General features: G+C 37.9%; 1 protein-coding gene across 2 annotated transcripts; it reads right to left on the bottom strand.

Moving 5' to 3' along the window:
- Positions 1–3,855: 3,855 nt before the first annotated feature.
- LOC127416523 (beta-sarcoglycan-like) lies at positions 3,856–11,748 on the bottom strand. Of its 2 annotated transcripts, XM_051655957.1 has the most exons (7): positions 11,733–11,748; positions 11,519–11,575; positions 10,517–10,726; positions 8,484–8,669; positions 8,175–8,366; positions 7,155–7,286; positions 3,856–5,751 (listed from the first exon to the last, which is right to left on the bottom strand). In XM_051655957.1, the coding sequence occupies exons 2-7, from the start codon at positions 11,531–11,533 to the stop codon at positions 5,542–5,544; spliced, it is 945 nt and encodes a 314-aa protein (XP_051511917.1). In that variant the 5' UTR covers positions 11,534–11,575; positions 11,733–11,748; the 3' UTR covers positions 3,856–5,541. The 2 variants fall into 2 exon arrangements, with proteins under 2 accessions (XP_051511917.1, XP_051511916.1); XM_051655956.1 differs by lacking the exon at positions 11,733–11,748 and having other exon boundaries at positions 11,519–11,592.
- Positions 11,749–18,536: the final 6,788 nt, after the last annotated feature.

Consider the following 18,536-nt stretch of genomic DNA (forward strand, 5'->3'; position numbering starts at 1 on the left):
TTATAGCATGTTGCTTTGCAGCAGGACACTTCTAAAACTGCTTGAAATGTCATCAAATTTCATGAAATTTTATGACAACTACCCTCTTGCAGCAACAATGCTTGATTTCGTCATCATGAACTAGAAAACATGAAGTTGTTGATCAAGATAATATTAGGACTATTTATACCTAAATTTAATTTATAATGATTTAGATGTGTGCTAAACCAGAACATCCAAAATGCTTGTCATTCAGAGTGGAAGGCTTGTGTCATAAAACTGACAGTAAAGGCTGTGGTATGCCTGTCAAGGAAGAGAGACAGAGAATTCTCATCTATTTTAAGAAACATGTTGACTGCTGAGCTTAGACTTTAGAGACTGCTGGACAGGAGTTTATCAGAGAGACACAGAGAAGCTGTGCTCTGAATTATAAAGAGCTGAAAGAAACTGAGACACCATCATCTTTTCTAACTTGCAGTGCTCAAAGGCTGCCTGAAGGCTCCTGGATTGGATACTTAGGGTTTAAACTTAGTTTAGGGAACACAATTTAAAACCTGGCTCTAAGCCTTTGTTTAGGATCTAAGGGAGATCTAGTCCCTCTAAACCTTAAACAAAAGAGCAGTTCAAAGCAGACACTTCACTTACTCCTAAAACATAAAAATCCTCCAGAAAATGCCCTAGTGTTAAGCTTGCTATCAACAGTTACAATCATATCTTGGACCAGAATTCCAGTTAATTATTACAAAATTTAATATTAGTCATTCCTTAAAATTCCCATTTCTGAAACACTGGATTAAAATAATTAATAATAATTCCTTACATTTATATAGTGCCTTTCTAGGCACTCAAAGCGCTTTACGTTGTATAGGGGGAATCTCCTCAACCACCACCAGTGAGCAGCATCCACCTGGATGATGCAACAGCAGCCATATTGCACCAGAATGCCCACCACACACCAGCTATTGGTGGAGAGGAGAGAGTAGCGTTATAGAGCCAATTAATCAATGGGGATTATTAGGAGGCCATGATTGAGAAGGGCCAATGGGGGAAATTTAGCCAGGACACCAAGGTTACACACCTATTCTTTACAAGAAGTGTCCTGGGATTTTTAATGACCACAGAGAGTCAGGACCTCAGTTTAACGCCTCATCTGAAAGACGGTGCCTTTTTACAGTATAGTGTCCCCATCACTATACTGGGGCATTAGGACCCACACAGATCACAGGGTGAGCACCCCCTACTGGCCTCCTTAATACCCCTTCCAGCAGCAACCTAAGTTTTCCCCAGGAGGTCTCCCATCCAGGTACTGGCCAGGCTGAACCCTGCTTAGCTTTAGAGGGAAATCAAGCAAGAGCTGCAGGGTGAAATGGCTGCTGGCAAAATGTAAAAAATAAATAAATAAATAAATAAAAATAAAAAACTTAGGAGACAATATTCAAACGAAAACAAAACTTGCCTTGTGGTCCCCAAATTCTAACATTTCTTAGACCCTTTATTTGACTCTCCAATGCTGGATGATTGTAACAAAATGTTTGTAGTGTTTCTATTAAATTCAAACAGAGAGGGAGGATTTGTTAAATGGTATTATAAAGCACACTGTAGCCTACCACCTAGTACTGAAACAAATGTTAACCTAAAATTTGCTTTATGTGTTAACATCTAAATTGGTTTGATTAAAGCCAAAATATTATTTAAAATCACTGAATGAACCAGAATACATTAGGTTACACCAACAAAATTATTTTTAAGGGTTAAGTAACAGTCGCAGGTTACCATTTTTACCGTGTGTACTGTAATACACCTCTGGACAAACCCATGATAGCACTTATTTGTATGTTGGACAAAATACAAGGCCGTAATAAAGAACTCTTAAATGTGTTTTAGACCATTATTACCCTTTTACAGCCCGTTATGAGGCACTGGAATGCAAGCGCCCATCCCTTGTGACTACATCACAGGTGATTTTTTAACTTCCTGAGGGTGGATCCTCTGACTGGTTTAAATGGAATTTAACATTGCAGAATAGCCCATAATCGCACAGGGCAAAGTTCTACTGATGATGCAGTCTTTTATGACAGGGTGGAGAGAGGCTTGTGATTCACAAAAATGCGAGAGTAGAGAGATATTTAGATGATTTTTAGAATGGATTCCATTGTGTTTGTTAGTATTAGCTGGAGCCACCTTGGACGGTTTGCAGAGGTAATTATTATTTAAAAGAAATTAATGAATTAATGATTAATAAACTTCAAGGATTCTTAAGTAGGCTAAGAGAGTTTGACCTGTATTATTTGAATATACATTTTTTCAGGATGTTTAATGGACAGAAATACTGCTTTTTAAAGTGAGAATGTTAACTGAAAAAAAAAAAATTATTAAAAAAAAAAATATTATTTTAAGTAATTTTAAGTGTTAGATCAAGGGAATGTTCTGTGTTCAGTACAAATAATGCTCAATCTACAGCATTTGTAGCATAATGTTGATTACCACAGGAAAAAATAAAAATAAAAAAAATCAACCCATACCAACCGCAGGTTCCCATTGTTTACATTGTAGCATACTCATTACTAATTGTAACATATTAGTATGTCTACTGAAATGCTGCTGGTGCACATACCCCTTGGTAGGTTTTTTAGATGGTTTCTTTCAGCAGACAGTAACTGAAGGTCAGGAGCCCAGGTCGTACATTCTTTCTCTCCACTTGACAGGGTCCTAGTGCCTAATCGTTCCTTCCTCGAAAAAAGAGACAGACTCTGCAAAGCATTACTTCCCACCCAGAGGTGCAGGAGTCCCTTCAATTTCACATGACCAGAACTGAGAGAAGTCAATGAACGCAGGGCATTATTGGATATGTTCAAGGAAACTGCAGTTGCTGGAATGCGTGTGGGAGCCCGGGTCATGCCCAGAGAAGAACAGTTAAGGAGGGGATCTTCCTGGCACAGGCAGGGAACAGGACAGGCATTGGATGTGGGGAAGGTGTATGCGCCCCACAAGTGGAGAAGCAACACGGCCACACCAAGCACTGAGCTGTATGCTGACATTATAGTCAGCCCTGAACACAACAAGAGACAATGGAAGTCTTAAAATGACAACATTGATGCTGTGCATAATGACAGAATATTATGGCTTAGTCACTGTATACACGAAGACATTAATGACTTTACTAAATTCCAGAGAAATCCATTATTTAGACTGCGCCACAGAACAATAAGTTACACACAAACAGATCAAAATTATTAAACAATTCTTTACTTGCCTTAGCCTAAGGGAAATTTTAAGTTAATAGTTTAAAGAAGTTTAACAGATACACTGCATGAAAAATATGTTAACAATCATTGTAGGTGAAGTATTTGTTCAAAACTAACCTTTCTATGGTATCAGTGCTCCACTCAGCCACTTTCACTCTGGATAATTACCAACAATATACTGAAAGTGACTGACAAATTCTTTGACTTTTACTCCAACTTCCCTAAGATCAAAGTCTGAAAAGTGTTATGGCACCTGAGACACACATATACACAGTGAACAATCTTTCCACTTGCCTCAGTTAATGTCTCACCAATGTTTGTTCCCTCCCAAGCATTTAATGACAGAAAAGGTCATTTTCATATAACAAAAGATGTATTTATTTACTAAAATATACAAATATTTATGTAATTGTATTGTCGACTAAATGAGAAGAATAAAAAAAGAATTACATTAATATGCCTTGCTCTTGGAGTGATTTCAGTTGTCAACTAATCATTTACTTCACTTAATAATTGACAAGCAAATTAATATCTTAGCACAGTGGCCATGTGATATAGTTTGCAATGGCAAAACAATGCTTAATATTTGTTATATTTTAAAAATCCGACAGTCAAAGCAATCGCAATACACAACTTTTCAAACAAAATCTGCATTTCTCTTTATTGACAATTGCAATATGAAATCTTTATTTTTCTCTCATTCAAAACAAGAGTTGTGACAAACACTTCTGACAATAAACTCTTTCAGAAAGTCTCTGTAAACCATGTGAACATAATAGAGATCAGATGCATTCAGAACAGTACCACACAAAAGACTACTCCATTGCAGAGTTTAAAAGAAAGCCACAATTGTCTCTAAAGCACAGGTGATTTTTAGTAATGATTAAGTTGGAACATCACAACAGTACTCAACTGTTAAAAAAGACAAAAAATAAATATCACACATGTACCCAGATGAACCAGGCCAAGTAAAGGTTATTTTGCACACAATATCACACTGAGATAAATATATGCCATCTATATTTCCTGTTTTTATCCTATTACAAGATATGCTGTTGGTATACACCTCTGAACATGTTATTAGACAATAATAATAATAATTTCTCATTAATCCATGGCACTCTGATAAGGTAACAGTACATGTGCCGAAAGTGATGTATAACTATCTACTGTTTCATGAAGTTACAAATACACATATTTGTTAAGACAAAAGGCTAAAATCACGACAAAGTAAACAAATGTGATATAAAAACCAACACTGAAAAAACTCTTAATGACAAATTAACTTTCATAATTTAGGCCATTTATAATCCCCTCCAAAAGTCTTTGAAAACCACAATATCTAGACAGGTGGGTTGCAAAACCAAATTCATTCAAACTATAAGCACAATGTAATACTGTCTAAAAAGGCAGCTGTCCTATTCAGCCTACAGTACAGTGTCACATTAATATAATTTCTTTTTCTTTTCTTTTTTCTTCTTTTTTCAAAAAGTAAATTTAAGGTTGAATTTTAAAGACATTTTATTTTTTGTTAACTTTTGTTCAATAAACAATTTTGATACTTTGTAGGGTTGCCACTTTATGCCCAATGTAAAATCTGGGTCTTGATGGACAGATCAGAGTGATAAATTCCTTCTAAGCTGCCCTCATACAGAGCACTGTATATGCAACTACATTTACAAAAATAAAAAAGGACTGGTTTGAATATTCTAATACAGTGCAGGACAATAGCATCGACACAAGCGGCAAACCTCTACACCAATCAAACAGCATTCCTCTCTGCCCATTTGATGGTTATTAATGACAGGAGGGGATCATACAAGTGTGTCATACTGCTCAGAAAAATACTGGCCTAAATTACTCTGCTGTGATACAATATATAAAAGCACATGCAGTGAAGGGTGCAAGTTGGAAGCTTCAAGGCTGTAAAACACTGAGATGAGCCAATGATAATGCACAGGGAACTCTCGGCCAAGCTATTACTTAAAAGATAACCGGACCGTTTGTGCTGGGCCGGTTTTACGGTTATAGCAGAGTGATTATCATTGTAGAGGTGTGCGTGTGTGTGTGTGTGTTTCTGGGACCTCCAATAAAGTGAGTGGGTGTATAGTAGAAACTGTCTTGGTGGGTGGTAGTGTGAGGCGATTTAGACTTTTTCGTATATTTCTTGTTCACACTAATTTTATAACTTTTGTCCAGTTTTTCTCTGAGGATAGTGGTGTGTGTAAATGCATATACCAAAAAAAAAAAAAACACATTACTTCTGGTAGTTCACTCTAGCATGTGTATGTGTTTTTCTGTGGTATTCCTGTCTCTTTTATAGGTGTGCTGCTCCACAAGGGTTGTCGGAGGTTTGGCAACCCATGTTGGAGTATTTGACCTGCACTCTGAACAGGGTCCCATCTGCACACATGCAAAGTTTATACCTCTCCAGACCTTCATTGAAGTACAGATCTACCCCAAGAGAGGAGTTTGGTATATGCGACGGACTGAACATCACTGAGCCATTCAGAATTATGCTGTTTTCCTGAACACAAAAAAGACAAACAAAATATACATACATTGTTTTTTTAAATACACTGGCAGCCAAAAGTTTGGAATAATGTACAGATTTTGCTCTTATGGAAAGAAATTGTTACTTTTATTCACCAAAGTGGCATTCAACTGATCACAATGTATAGTCAGGACATTAATAACGTGGAAAATTACTGTTACAAAAAATAAATAAATAAATAAATAAAACTTCTTAAGAACTTCTTAAACTACTTCAAAGATTTCTCATCAAAAAATCCTCCACGTGCAGCAATGACAACTTTGCAGATCCTTGGCATTCTAGCTGTCAGTTTGTCCAGATCCTCAGGTGACATTTCACCCCACACTTCCTGTAGCACTTGCCATAGATGTGACTGTCTTGTTGGGCACTTCTCACTCACCTTACAGTCTAGTTGATCCCACAAAAGCTCAATGGGGTTAAGATCCATAACACACTTTTCCAATTATCTGTTGTCCAATGTCTGTGTTTCTTTGCCCACTCTAACCTTTTCTTTTTGTTTTCTGTTTCAAAAGTGGCTTTTTCTTTGCAATTCTTCCCATAAGGCCTGCACTCCTGAGTCTTCTCTTTACTGTTGTACATGAAACTGGTGTTGAGCAGGTAGAATTCAATGAAGCTGTCAGCTGAGGACATGTGAGGCGTCTATTTCTCAGACTAGAGACTCTGATGTACTTATCCTCTTGTTTAGTTGTACATCTGGCCTTCCACATCTCTTTCTGTCCTTGTTAGAGCCAGTTGTCCTTTGTCTTTGAAGACTGTAGTGTACACCTTTGTATGAAATCTTCAGTTTTTTGGCAATGTCAAGCATTGTATAGACTTCATTCCTCAAAACAATGATTGACTGATGAGTTTCCAGAGAAAGCTGTTTCTTTTTTGCCATTTTTGACCTAATATTGACCTTAAGACATGCCAGTCTATTGCATACTGTGGCAACTCAAAAACAAACACAAGGACAATGTTAAGCTTCATTTAACAAACCAAATAGCTTTCAACTGTGTTTGATATAATGGCAAGTGATTTTCTAGTACCAAATTAGCAATTTAGCATGATTACTCAAGGATAAGGCGTTGGAATGATAGCTGCTGAAAATGGGGCCTGTCTAGATTTGATCAAAAATGACTTTTTTCAAATAGTGATGGTGCTGTTTTTTACATCAGTAATGTCCGGACTATACTTTGTGATCAGTTAAATGCCACTTTGGTGAATTAAAGTACCAATTTCCTTCCGAAACAGCGAAATCTGTACATTATTCCAAACTTCTGGCCACCAGTGTGTAGGTTATTTGAAATAAAATGAAGAAATACTTTTTATGCATTCACACTCCCCAATGACCTATCAGTTATCAGACTAATGAGTCATTAATCTTTTTAACTACTTACGGCTTTCAGCTCAATGTCCCCACCCATGCTGAACTCTACAGTTTTGCCCATGATGTACACGCCCTCATTGCCACGAATAATGGCTTTACCATCTCCTCTGATAGTGAGGTCAGAGGATGCATTGCTGGTGATCTGCAAAAAATGGCACTGAGTCATTACACAAACAAACCTCTTTTATGTGTCTAATCAAAAGAACCTCAAAATCATATATCAAGACTGTAAGATTTGTTGTGACATTTGGGTCAACATTGATGTCGAGAGATTTGCAATAAGTAAGGTATTTGTGCAAAGTGATTAGGTACCATTACTTCATAAAGCTACTCACTTTATGTGCAGCACTGTAGTATCCTACTCAATTATTCAGATTTTTGCCTATATAAAGCCTGGTTTATACACAGTGCTTGTTCACAAGGGTCTGCAGGCACAAAGTAACGTCATCGTGGCTGCTGCCTGGCCTCCGCAAAGCTCCATTTCGTGCGGTCGTGCACATGGCAATTTTTGTAACTTTTTGCGCAGTGCGCGCACAGTGCTTCAATCAGATTGGATGAATTTGAAGAGTGCAACCACGGTGCGCATCAAAAATAAATGCCTTGGGACGACGAAAGCAGTGCGAGCAGGGCACTGCGGTGCCAGCCGAAAGTATAAACAAGTATTAAGATTATGATTATATAATGTTAGTACCAGTCTTCTAATCAAATTGGTGGCGTTCCAAGAATTCTTGGACCCTTTACTGTTTTTATCACTCCGTTTGTCTGTGTTCGTAGCATTTCAGACAGGCTGCCAGTTTGTGTGTTGCTCTGCGACATGCAAAGGTTGATCCTGGTTTGACTTCATTTGGAACTGCTTTTCATGGCGGAACAAAAATGAACAAACTAACTGGCTATACTGTGTCTAAAATGTAAGTTACTCAATTGTAACTTTTTGTTTATTGAACTTGTATATAAAAACAAAATCAACCTCGCAATATTGCTTAGATATGGTTTGTCTAGCGCACCCTCGAGGTTGGGTGGAAACGCTCACCCTCTCAGTACAAGCTTTCTTCACGTTGAGAACTTTGACATCTTTGGGCAGGTGGAACTCATGGTTGTCAAAATCTGTGCTGAAGAAAGTGGTCTGAGTGCGGGGATCAGTGAATGAGATGCCCAAGTCGCTGACAATAGACGTCTTGCCTTCCTCAACGCTCAGCTTTGTGTTGCCCTGCTGGAACACCACCTGTAACTCACACACAATAGTCAGAATCAATACATTTTGTCTCACAATCACACAGACAATAAAGATTTGTCAATAATGTTCAACATATAGACAGAGTCAGACACTATGTTAACTGACTGGATTACTGTTGCCTGTGATGATAAGGTCCTGGTCCTTCCTGCCGCCCACCGTGCTCTTGTGCAGTGGGTGGACCACTCCCATGTCAGTCTTCTGTTTGAAGCGTAGCAGCCCACTCTCATGAAACTCCATACTTTCACAACCTCCAGGACCTATCCGTATCACTGTCCATATCACCAGCGTTATCTTTAAAAGACGAAGGTAGAGAACATTCATATTTACAATGTTTACACTGAGCTACAGCACGTAAAAATGTATTGTGAGACCACCAATAAAAGTGATTTATTTTACACTTCTCTAATTTAATGCAAAATTATACATTACAATTGATAGCATAAAAATTGGAGATAAAAGTTGATTCAATGAATTTTAGAATTTCTGACTATTTGCCATGTTCACTTTTTGCTTTAGTGGCAGCATTCACTCGAGCTGGCATGAACTTGACAAGACAAAACCTGAAGATACACTATATTGCCAAAAGTATTCGCTCACCCATCCAAATAATTGAATTCAGGTGTTCCAATCACTTCCATGGCCACAGGTGTATAAAATGAAGCACCTAGGCATGCAGACTGCTTCTACAAACATTTGTGAAAGAATGGGCCGCTCTCAGGAGCTCAGTGTATTCCAGCGTGGTACTGTGATAGGATGCCACCTGTGCAACAAGTCCAGTCGTGAAATTTCCTCGCTACTAAATATTCCACAGTCAACTGTCAGTGGTATTATAACAAAGTGGAAGCGATTGGGAATGACAGCAACTCAGCCACGAAGTGGTAGGCCACGTAAAATGACAGAGCGGCAGAGGTCACCAACTTTCTGCAGAGTCAATCGCTACAGACCTCCAAAGTTCATGTGGCCTTCAGATTAGCTCAAGAACAGTGTGTAGAGAGCTTCATGGAATGGGTTTCCATGGCCAAGCAGCTGCATCCAAGCCATACATCACCAAGTGCAATGCAAAGCGTCGGATGCAGTGGTGTAAAGCATGCCGCCACTGGACTCTAGAGCAGTGGAGACGCATTCTCTGGAGTGACGAATCACGCTTCTCCATCTGGCAATCTGATGGACGAGTCTGGGTTTGGCGGTTGCCAGGAAAACGGTACTTGTCTGACTGCATTGTGCCAACTGTGAAGTTTGGTGGAGGGGGGATTATGGTGTGGGGTTGTTTTTCAGGAGCTGGGCTTGGCCCCTTAGTTCCAGTGAAAGGAACTCTGAATGCTTCAGCATACCAACAGATTTTGGACAATTCCATGCTCCCAACTTTGTGGGAACAGTTTGGGGATGGCCCCTTCCTGTTCCAACATGACTGCGCACCAGTGCACAAAGCAAGGTCCATAAAGACATGGATGAGCGATTTTGGTGTGGAAGAACTTGACTGGCCTGCACAGAGTCCTGACCTCAACCCGATAGAGCACCTTTGGGATGAATTAGAGCGAAGACTGCGAGCCAGGCCTTCTCGTCCAACATCAGTGTCTGACCTCACAAATGCGCTTCTGGAAGAATGGTCAAAAATTCTCATAAACACACTCCTAAACCTTGTGGAAAGCCTTCCCAGAAGAGTTGAAGCTGTTATAGCTGCAAAGGGTGGGCCAACATCATATTAAACCCTATGGATTAAGAATGGGATGTCACTTAAGTTCATATGCGTCTAAAGGCAGATGAGCGAATACTTTTGGCAATATAGTGTATATGTTATCCCCACATTATTTGAGAATGTTTCAAAGAGCATCTTACGAGCTTCAGTGGAAGCAATGAAAGCTAACAAGGTCAATGTCTCAAATTTGCTCACATTTTATTAGTGACCTGTTTTACATTTTTCAAAATCCAAAACTTTAAGATTATTTGCAAGATTAGATGAAAAAAACTATGGATACTCAATGTGGTCTCAGACTTTTGAACATACAGTGTGTGTCTCTGTATAGTAGATGTAAAGTGAATAGTAGAGATGTATAAAACTCATCGTGTAAAAAGACAAAGTCTATCTTACAGTATCATATATTCACATCACAGGCACAACAAACAATCAATAAACTCACAATGAGGTTAATAAGAGCAAGCAGAAAAAGTAGGATGATTATGCCGATGGCAATAATGCCCTTGCGACCCCTCAATCCTGTCTTGTGGAGCCTCTCCTCCTCAATAGGAACATATCCAGCCTTAAAATTACTGTTGTGCTCTTTATTTACTGTCCTGCGCTCGATAGCTTTCTCCCTCATGGACTTCTTCACTGGCACATTTGAGATTTCCTGTGGAAATAAGGAAAAAGGAAGATTAGAATATTACAATTATTATATGTTACTGCAGGACAGTGCATAAGAGTCCTGCCATTAGATGTACACCAACAAGAAGCACCCTTTCATTCATTTAGAAGACATGTTTTTCCAAAGTGATGGTATAGTGCTCAGACATTCTGACAGTGACAGTCTACTAATTTTAAAATCATGTCACTTCATGTCTCATCAAGGAATTTTCAAATAACTACATGTGATGAGAGTACAATGATTTCTTTAAATGTATTAAGTGGCATATGTTTGTCACACTTCAGTCTATCGCAAATGTCTCCCTATTTCTACAGATGTTTTCACAACCACATGTATCTTCTTTAAGAATGCATTAACAGTAGACACACATGCATACTATTATTAATTGCTAAATAAGAAACCCAGTGTTGCTGTCTCAGGAATGTATGTGTGTGGTATACGAGTCCTGCTGTCTTCATGTATGCCTAAAAATAAACGACACGCACTCCTTCCTGTGCAATAAATTAGGGCATACGTATTAACGCAGAAAATACTTATTTTATTTGAAATACTAATGTATCGCCATTTATGTATCTTTTCAAACAACAGTAAATATAGAGGCAAATGAAACCCTGCAATAATGAGTCATTTTTTTTCCTTAAATCGCTCATAAATATTCATTCGTATTCTCAGACATGCAAAAGATATCGTCACAAAGTTGCAGTTTTTCGTTATTACATATGAAGCGCTTTGACGCTAAGAATGTATTGACAGAATGGATTCACATTCAAAACAAACCTGCTCCGACGCCATGTTGACCCTCCCTCTCCCCGATCACAGTCCGGCCTTTGACAGCTTCACACAGCCCGAGGAGCGAACCACTGCGGAACACCGTTATCACAACAATAATCACAAATATCGAAACATATGGATTATAAAGTTTAAACATACTTATACTGAAAAATGTGCTTCTCTAAAGAATATGGGCCACTGTTCAAGTTGAGTTACTTACAGAGGGCATGAATTTTGTTAGATGGTTTGTTCCTTTGCTATAAAGAGCCTGTTGTGAATCAAATAGACTGACTCGCCATATAAGGAAAGTACAAATAAAGAAGGTCCGTTCATGTCAAGACTGGACAGAGCAGATAGATTTGATTTATTACAAAAATCACGTGCTTTTTTATGAAAACTTTTCAGATAAGTTTTCTTTTCTTTTTGTTTCCAAGATATAGTGTTTCAGTTTTATTTGAATTAAAAACATTATTACGCGACGCTTTGGTATACTAAATTCTGTTTGGTCAATGGCGCCATCTAGCAGCCTGATATCTCTGAGTGACAACCGCATGATTTGGTGATTTGGACCCCGACACGAAGCAAAAAATAAAAAAATTTAAAATATTGATATAAAAGGTTTTCAGTGAATTTATGTAATCATGTAACAAGAAATAAATTGCTGAACAGCTAAAATCCACCTTGGTTGGTAGATCTAAGTTGGTGTTTATTTTGTAAATAATTATTGATTAAAATTATTATGTTATTATTATTATTCTTTGTGTTGGGGTCCAAATCATGTGCGGTTGTCACTCAAAGATATCAGACCGCTAAATGGCACAATTGATCAATCAGAACTGAGTATTCCAGAGCGCCGTGTAATAAATTGCAATAACAACCAGTTGGTTGTCTCTTACATATCACACTCGCAATCATGCTGTTGTTCCGTATTTCAGCACGAATGTGATTATCACACAGCCATTCTGATAAACAGAACTACAGCACGATTGCGAGTGTGATATTGCTTTAATATAACAGTTCAACAAACAAGTAATTAATACTAAATAATTTAAGTTTCACACAAAAATTGGCCAGTTAGTTTGTGCATCACTTTTCTGCCAGCAAAAATAGTTTCAAAAGAAGCCAAAGCATTAAGCACAACTCTTCTCTCTAGACTGCTCTGTTGTTGAACTAGAATCTGTGTTTTTGAACAAATCTCTGAAGTGAACCAATTGTTCTCGTTCATCTCCATTGTTTAGTTTTTTAACAAATCAGATAAGTTAATTGCCACGTCCGAATATCCATACTTCACTTCTATATAGTATGCCAAAAGCAGTATGCCAGTGTAGAAGTACTGTATGTCAGAATCCTCAGTATTCATGAAGCAGTAAACGAGAAATACCCGGATGACATACTATTTCTGGTGAGATTCTGAAGTGTGGATCGACTGAACACTTTAAGATCCCATAATGCCTCTGGAGTTGAGGAGACGTCTTGTTCAAAATGCTGGATTTAAAAGAAAGGCATTGAACCACGAGTCGGATGGTTGCATCATATCCTGCAACATCTGGACAGACCAGGGACATATGCAAGGATCCTTTTTGTGGTCTTCAGTTCGGCTTTCAACACCATCATCCCAGCTATACTCCAGAATAAATTACACCAACTCTCTGTTCCATTGTCTATCTGTCAGTGGATTACCAACTTTCTGACGGACAGGCAGCAGCTTGTGAGACACGGGAAACTCACTTCCAGCACCTGTACAATCAGCACTGGTGCCCCCCAGGGATGTGTGCTCTCCCCACTACTCTTCTCCCTCTACACCAATGACTGCATCACCAAGGACCCCTCTGTCAAGCTCATGAAGTTTGCAGGCGACACCACTGTCATCGGCCTCATCCGAGATGACGATGAGTCTGCATACAGAAGAGAGGTTGAACAGTTGGCTGTCTGGTGCAGTCAAAACAACCTTGAGCTGAACACGCTCAAAACAGTGGAGATGATTGTGGACTTTAGGAGAAACATCCCAACATTTACCCCACTCACCGTTCTAAACAGCACTGTGGCAGCAGTGGAGTCTTTCAGGTTCCTGGGCACTACCATCTCACAGGACCTGAAGTGGGAGACGCACATTGACTCCATTGTGTAAAAGGCCCAGCAGAGGTTGTACTTCCTTCGCCAGCTGAGGAAGTTCAACCTGCCACAGGCGCTGCTGATACAGTTTTACTCAGCAGTCATTGAGTCTGTCCTCTGCACTTCAATAACTGTCTGGTTTGGTTCAGCTACAAAATCAGACATCAGAAGACTACAATGGACAGTTCAGACTGCTGAGAGGATTATTGGTTGCCCCCTGCACCCCCTTCAAGAACTATACACTTCCAGAGTGAGGAAAAAGGCTGGAAAAATCACTCTGGACCCCACTCATCCTGGCCACTACCTTTTTGAACTGTTGCCTTCTGGCCGACGCTTCAGAGCTCTGAGCACCTGAACCGTCAGGCACAGGAACAGTTTTTTCCTTCAGGCTATCCATCTCATGAACAGTTAAATTGCCCCATTGAGCAATAACTATGTGCAATACACAGTTTAGTCTTTTTTATACTTATCCAACACATCCAACCTCTTCTGCCATTACATTCCTCTGAAAAAAAAAAAAAAAAGAAGATTTGCACTGTACATAACGGATAACAGATTGTATTAGATTTGCACTACGTATGTGTGTGTATGTATGTGTGTATCTGTACGTATGTGTATAATTATTTTTTATTTTTTATTATTATCTATGTCTTGTTGCTGTTTTTGTATTGTTGTGTACTGGAAGCTTCTGTCACCAAGACAAATTCCTTGTATGTGTAAGCATACTTGGCAATAAAGCTCATTCTGATTCTGATTCTGATACTCAGTTGTAAGAGCCAGAGCGGATTATTTCGAGAAGTCTGTCCTTCAAATACAAATCAAATACAGTACATACTGTGACAGTACGTGGTTTTGGATGCAATGAATGATTGAATGACTCAGTCATAACATAAAAGATGCTCATTTGTCACCACCTATTGGTGTAAATATACAATCTCCAAAAATGGACTTTGAACAAATCAGTGCATGAAAAAAAAAAAAAAAAAAAGGGAATCAAAATCCTCACCACTATTTGATAGCCATAAACATGGAGTGATAAATATAGTAAAGATATGAATGCCAGAACTAACTGTTGTACAACAAATATTGAGCAAACTGTTTTTTTTTTTTTTTGTACTGTGTTGTTATATTTTCATCTTTTATGTATCTATGATGTAGTAGCTAAAAAGCATGAAACACTCATATTCGGGTCTTTAATGACCTGATATTTACTGTATATCTATCACAAATGAATCTACAAAATGCCCAGATAGTGTATAATTTTAAAAAATATTTTCAAGACAATTAGAAAATAATAGAATGAAATATATTTTTATATAGTTTGATGTTACATTTTTCATAATTCAAAGAGATAATGCAACAAATCAGGACAAATCTAGAACAGGATTCATTACTTTCACACTGAAATTTCATGAGATGCAACTGGCTGACAAAAACATATGGAGCAACACCTAACACATAAGATACACAAAATCTACACATAAGTTACTCATAAGTTACACATATATTTATTCTCAAGCATTTATTGAGTCTAAATAGATGCACAACCTACATAATACACCCAAATAATTGTACACCCAAATGACAATGCCATACTGTTCATGTGTTATACTTGCTATAGTTTTTTAATGTTGTTTTTTCATCAAATAGCAATGTCAAATGTAAATCAAGTCAATCACTGAAACATCAGCGCCAACCGGAGTAAGAAATAGCATGTATAATATGTATCTGTCCACACATATAAAATACGGATAATTCATTGTTGCACAGAAAATCAGTGTGTTATAGTATTTATTTGTATGAATATAGTACTAACTTCTCTTGTAATAAAAAAAGAAACAGATATCATGTGATATATATATATATATATATACTGACAGTTTGAGATTTCATCACTGAGACCCATGTTTCACCTTCAGATAGAGAAACTAGAGTAACATAATAAGAGGTCAAGTAAAAAAAGAGCATCTTGAAGATCTAGTTCCATCTCAGGCTGCTCACACGGCTATATTTCCTCAAACTGAGAAATACCAAATATCGTTGCTACAACTAAAAGCGCGTCCATGGTTTCAGGGAAAGTCAAGAGTGTGAATGGTGGGCTTTTACTAGCAGTATAAAAACAAAGCGCGCACTCGCGCTGCTGGATTAACTGCACTGGGACGTCCTGAAGCAGAAGGATTAAACTCTGCAGCTATGTCTGACACATTACGAAGACTGGTAAACTCATCTCCCTATGGTGTTTTGCAGGACAAACTGGAAGCCTGGTACAAAGACTACCATGTAAGGCATCAATTATTCAAACTGCCCTTAATCGGTGATCAGCCACCATACTGTTGCAGTTTAGGCTACTAAATGTTTATTTTAATACTCTAGTTTGTATTCTGTGTACTGTGTATATGCTATCTATCACGTGTACAAATTCAGGATTTAGTAATTCTATATTGTGATATTTGAGACTAAATGTATACACTATTAGGTGTAACTGCCTTCTGGCTGAAGTTTTGCACACAGTACACATAGACATAATAAATTGGAAAGGGGATGTACAATTGTACCAAAAGTTGCTAAGCGAATTTAAATGCACAGCAATGCATCTATGTAACAATAGGTCTACGTTAGAATATTCGCTTTATTGCATAGATTTTGCTGCAAAGTTTGGTTTCTACGGACGCTAGTTGTCAGGACAACGCGGACTCCATTTCCGGGCAGTTCTGATAGGCTGTAGAAAACGTGCGCGCTCCCGTCAAGCTCGGTTTCTAAAAGGTGCTGAATGGGAAAGACTCGTAAATTTCCTTACAAACTCTTGTATTGTGGAATTTTTGTTCTCAAAGTTTTGAGACATAAAACCACACATTTTTGTTCATTAAAGGAATATTGCGGCTTCATTAGCCCAACCAACAGCATTTGTGGCATACTGTTGATTATCACAAACATTCATTTCAACTGCAAAAAATCGAGTTTACAGTGAGGCCAATGTGGGGCCAATTTTTGGAGGGTGTAAAGGCAGAAATGTGAAGCTTATAATTGTAGAAAAGCACTTACATGAACTCCCAGTTAAAACTTGTGGATTATTTGAGCTGTAAATGTTTGTTTTTACAGTTGTTTTAGGGTTTATGGCTTTATGTCGTCATGGCAACGAAGTTGTAAAATTGTATGACTTTACACAGAAAGGTTTAGTAAGAGATTTGATCACACTAAAATTATGTTAACATGCATATTGTTTACATTTTGTGGCAATACTTTTGAAAAAGGTAGTAGTGTAACGTTTACAGACTGGCATTAGACCTTATTCACGCTAGCGCCATCTTTGATTTTAATGGAAACGACAATGAGGCTGCGAGGGACAGACTTACCATCTCTTCAATGGCACGGACGGTATAAAGCTCTATAAAGCTCCTAGATCACATCTGATTTTCCACAACTCATGTTGTCTGGAGTTCTTACTGAATGTTCTTGGACAGATATTTTATCAATGTTTTGTCCGTGGATCGATCCAAAAACAGTTTAAACTGCAGTACAGCCCAATGAAGAGCCTATAAGTCTATCCTTCACAACCTCGTTGTCATTCCCATTAAAAATTAAAGATGGCGCTAGCGTGAATAAGGTTGATTATGGTAATCAACATTATGCCTCAAATTATGTCGATTGAGTTTAACTTGTATTGAACCCAGATTAAATTCCTTTAAATTAAGTTGTTTTTGTTTACCTAATGGACAAATAATTTATTTTAATGACAGGAAACATAAAATCCATTGTTTTTCATGCTGCCTGATCAGGAAATGATGCCGTTCTGACAGGGACCTTTCTAATGGTGCTGCTTGTGAAGTTGTATATTAAAGGGATACTGTAGTTCATCCAAAATGAAAATTCTGTCATCATTTACTCACCTTCTTGTCAATCCAAACCAGTATGTTTTTCATTCATTTTCATTTTAAGGTGAACTATCCTTTTAACTTGCTGTCTTTTAACAGTTATTGTTCATCTTTTCTAACAGGTGTTCTCTTGTGACCAGAACCTGAATCGGTGCTGTGAGCTTGTGGAGCTCACTTCTAAAATTCAGGGTCAATTGTTCACCATACTCAACCTTACAGCACAGGAGGGTAACAAGCTGATTTACCCCTCTTTTTCTCATATACAGTACTGTGCAAAAGTTTTAGGCACTTGTAAAAAATGTTGCATAGTGAGGATGTCTTCAGAAATAATGCCATAAATAATTTTCATTTATCAATTAACATCATACAAAGTCAGGTAAACATTAAAAAAAGCTAAATCAATATTTGGCCACCTTTGCCTTTAAAACAGCACCAATTCTCCTAGGTACACCTGGACACAGTTTTTCTTGGTTGTTGGCAGATAGGATGTTTCAAGCTTCTTTCAAGAACTTGCCACAGTCCTTCTATGTATTTAGGCTGTCTCAGTTGCTTCTGTCTCTTCATGTAATCCCAGACTGACTCAATGATGCTGAGATCTGTGCTCTGTGGGGGCCATACCATATGTTGTAGGCAGTGGCGTAGCCAAGGCCCACCCAAATTAGACCCTGGCCCACTCAGAATATTAGAGATTGTTCTTTGACTTCAAATATACATTTACACAATAGTTTAAAAATGCATAAATTCTGATTTCTGAAAGTGTGAAAGAACTGTTTGAATGCACCACCTCTGTTGATAAGAAAAATTTAATAATAATAATAATTTTATTTATTGAGACCCACCCTAAAGTAATATCCTGGCTACACCCTTGGTTGTAGGGCTCCTTGATCTTCTCCTATTTAATTCTATTTAAATCTAAAATTAATATTTCCTATTGATGTACACTTAAAGAAGAATATATAAAATAACCGTTTCAAGACAAATGTTTTTGTGAAAAATATAATGTGCCTAAGACTTTTGCACAGTACTGTATATTTAATGTC

This window comes from Myxocyprinus asiaticus, chromosome 25 (genome assembly GCF_019703515.2).
Source record: "Myxocyprinus asiaticus isolate MX2 ecotype Aquarium Trade chromosome 25, UBuf_Myxa_2, whole genome shotgun sequence".
NCBI lineage: Eukaryota > Metazoa > Chordata > Actinopteri > Cypriniformes > Catostomidae > Myxocyprinus > Myxocyprinus asiaticus.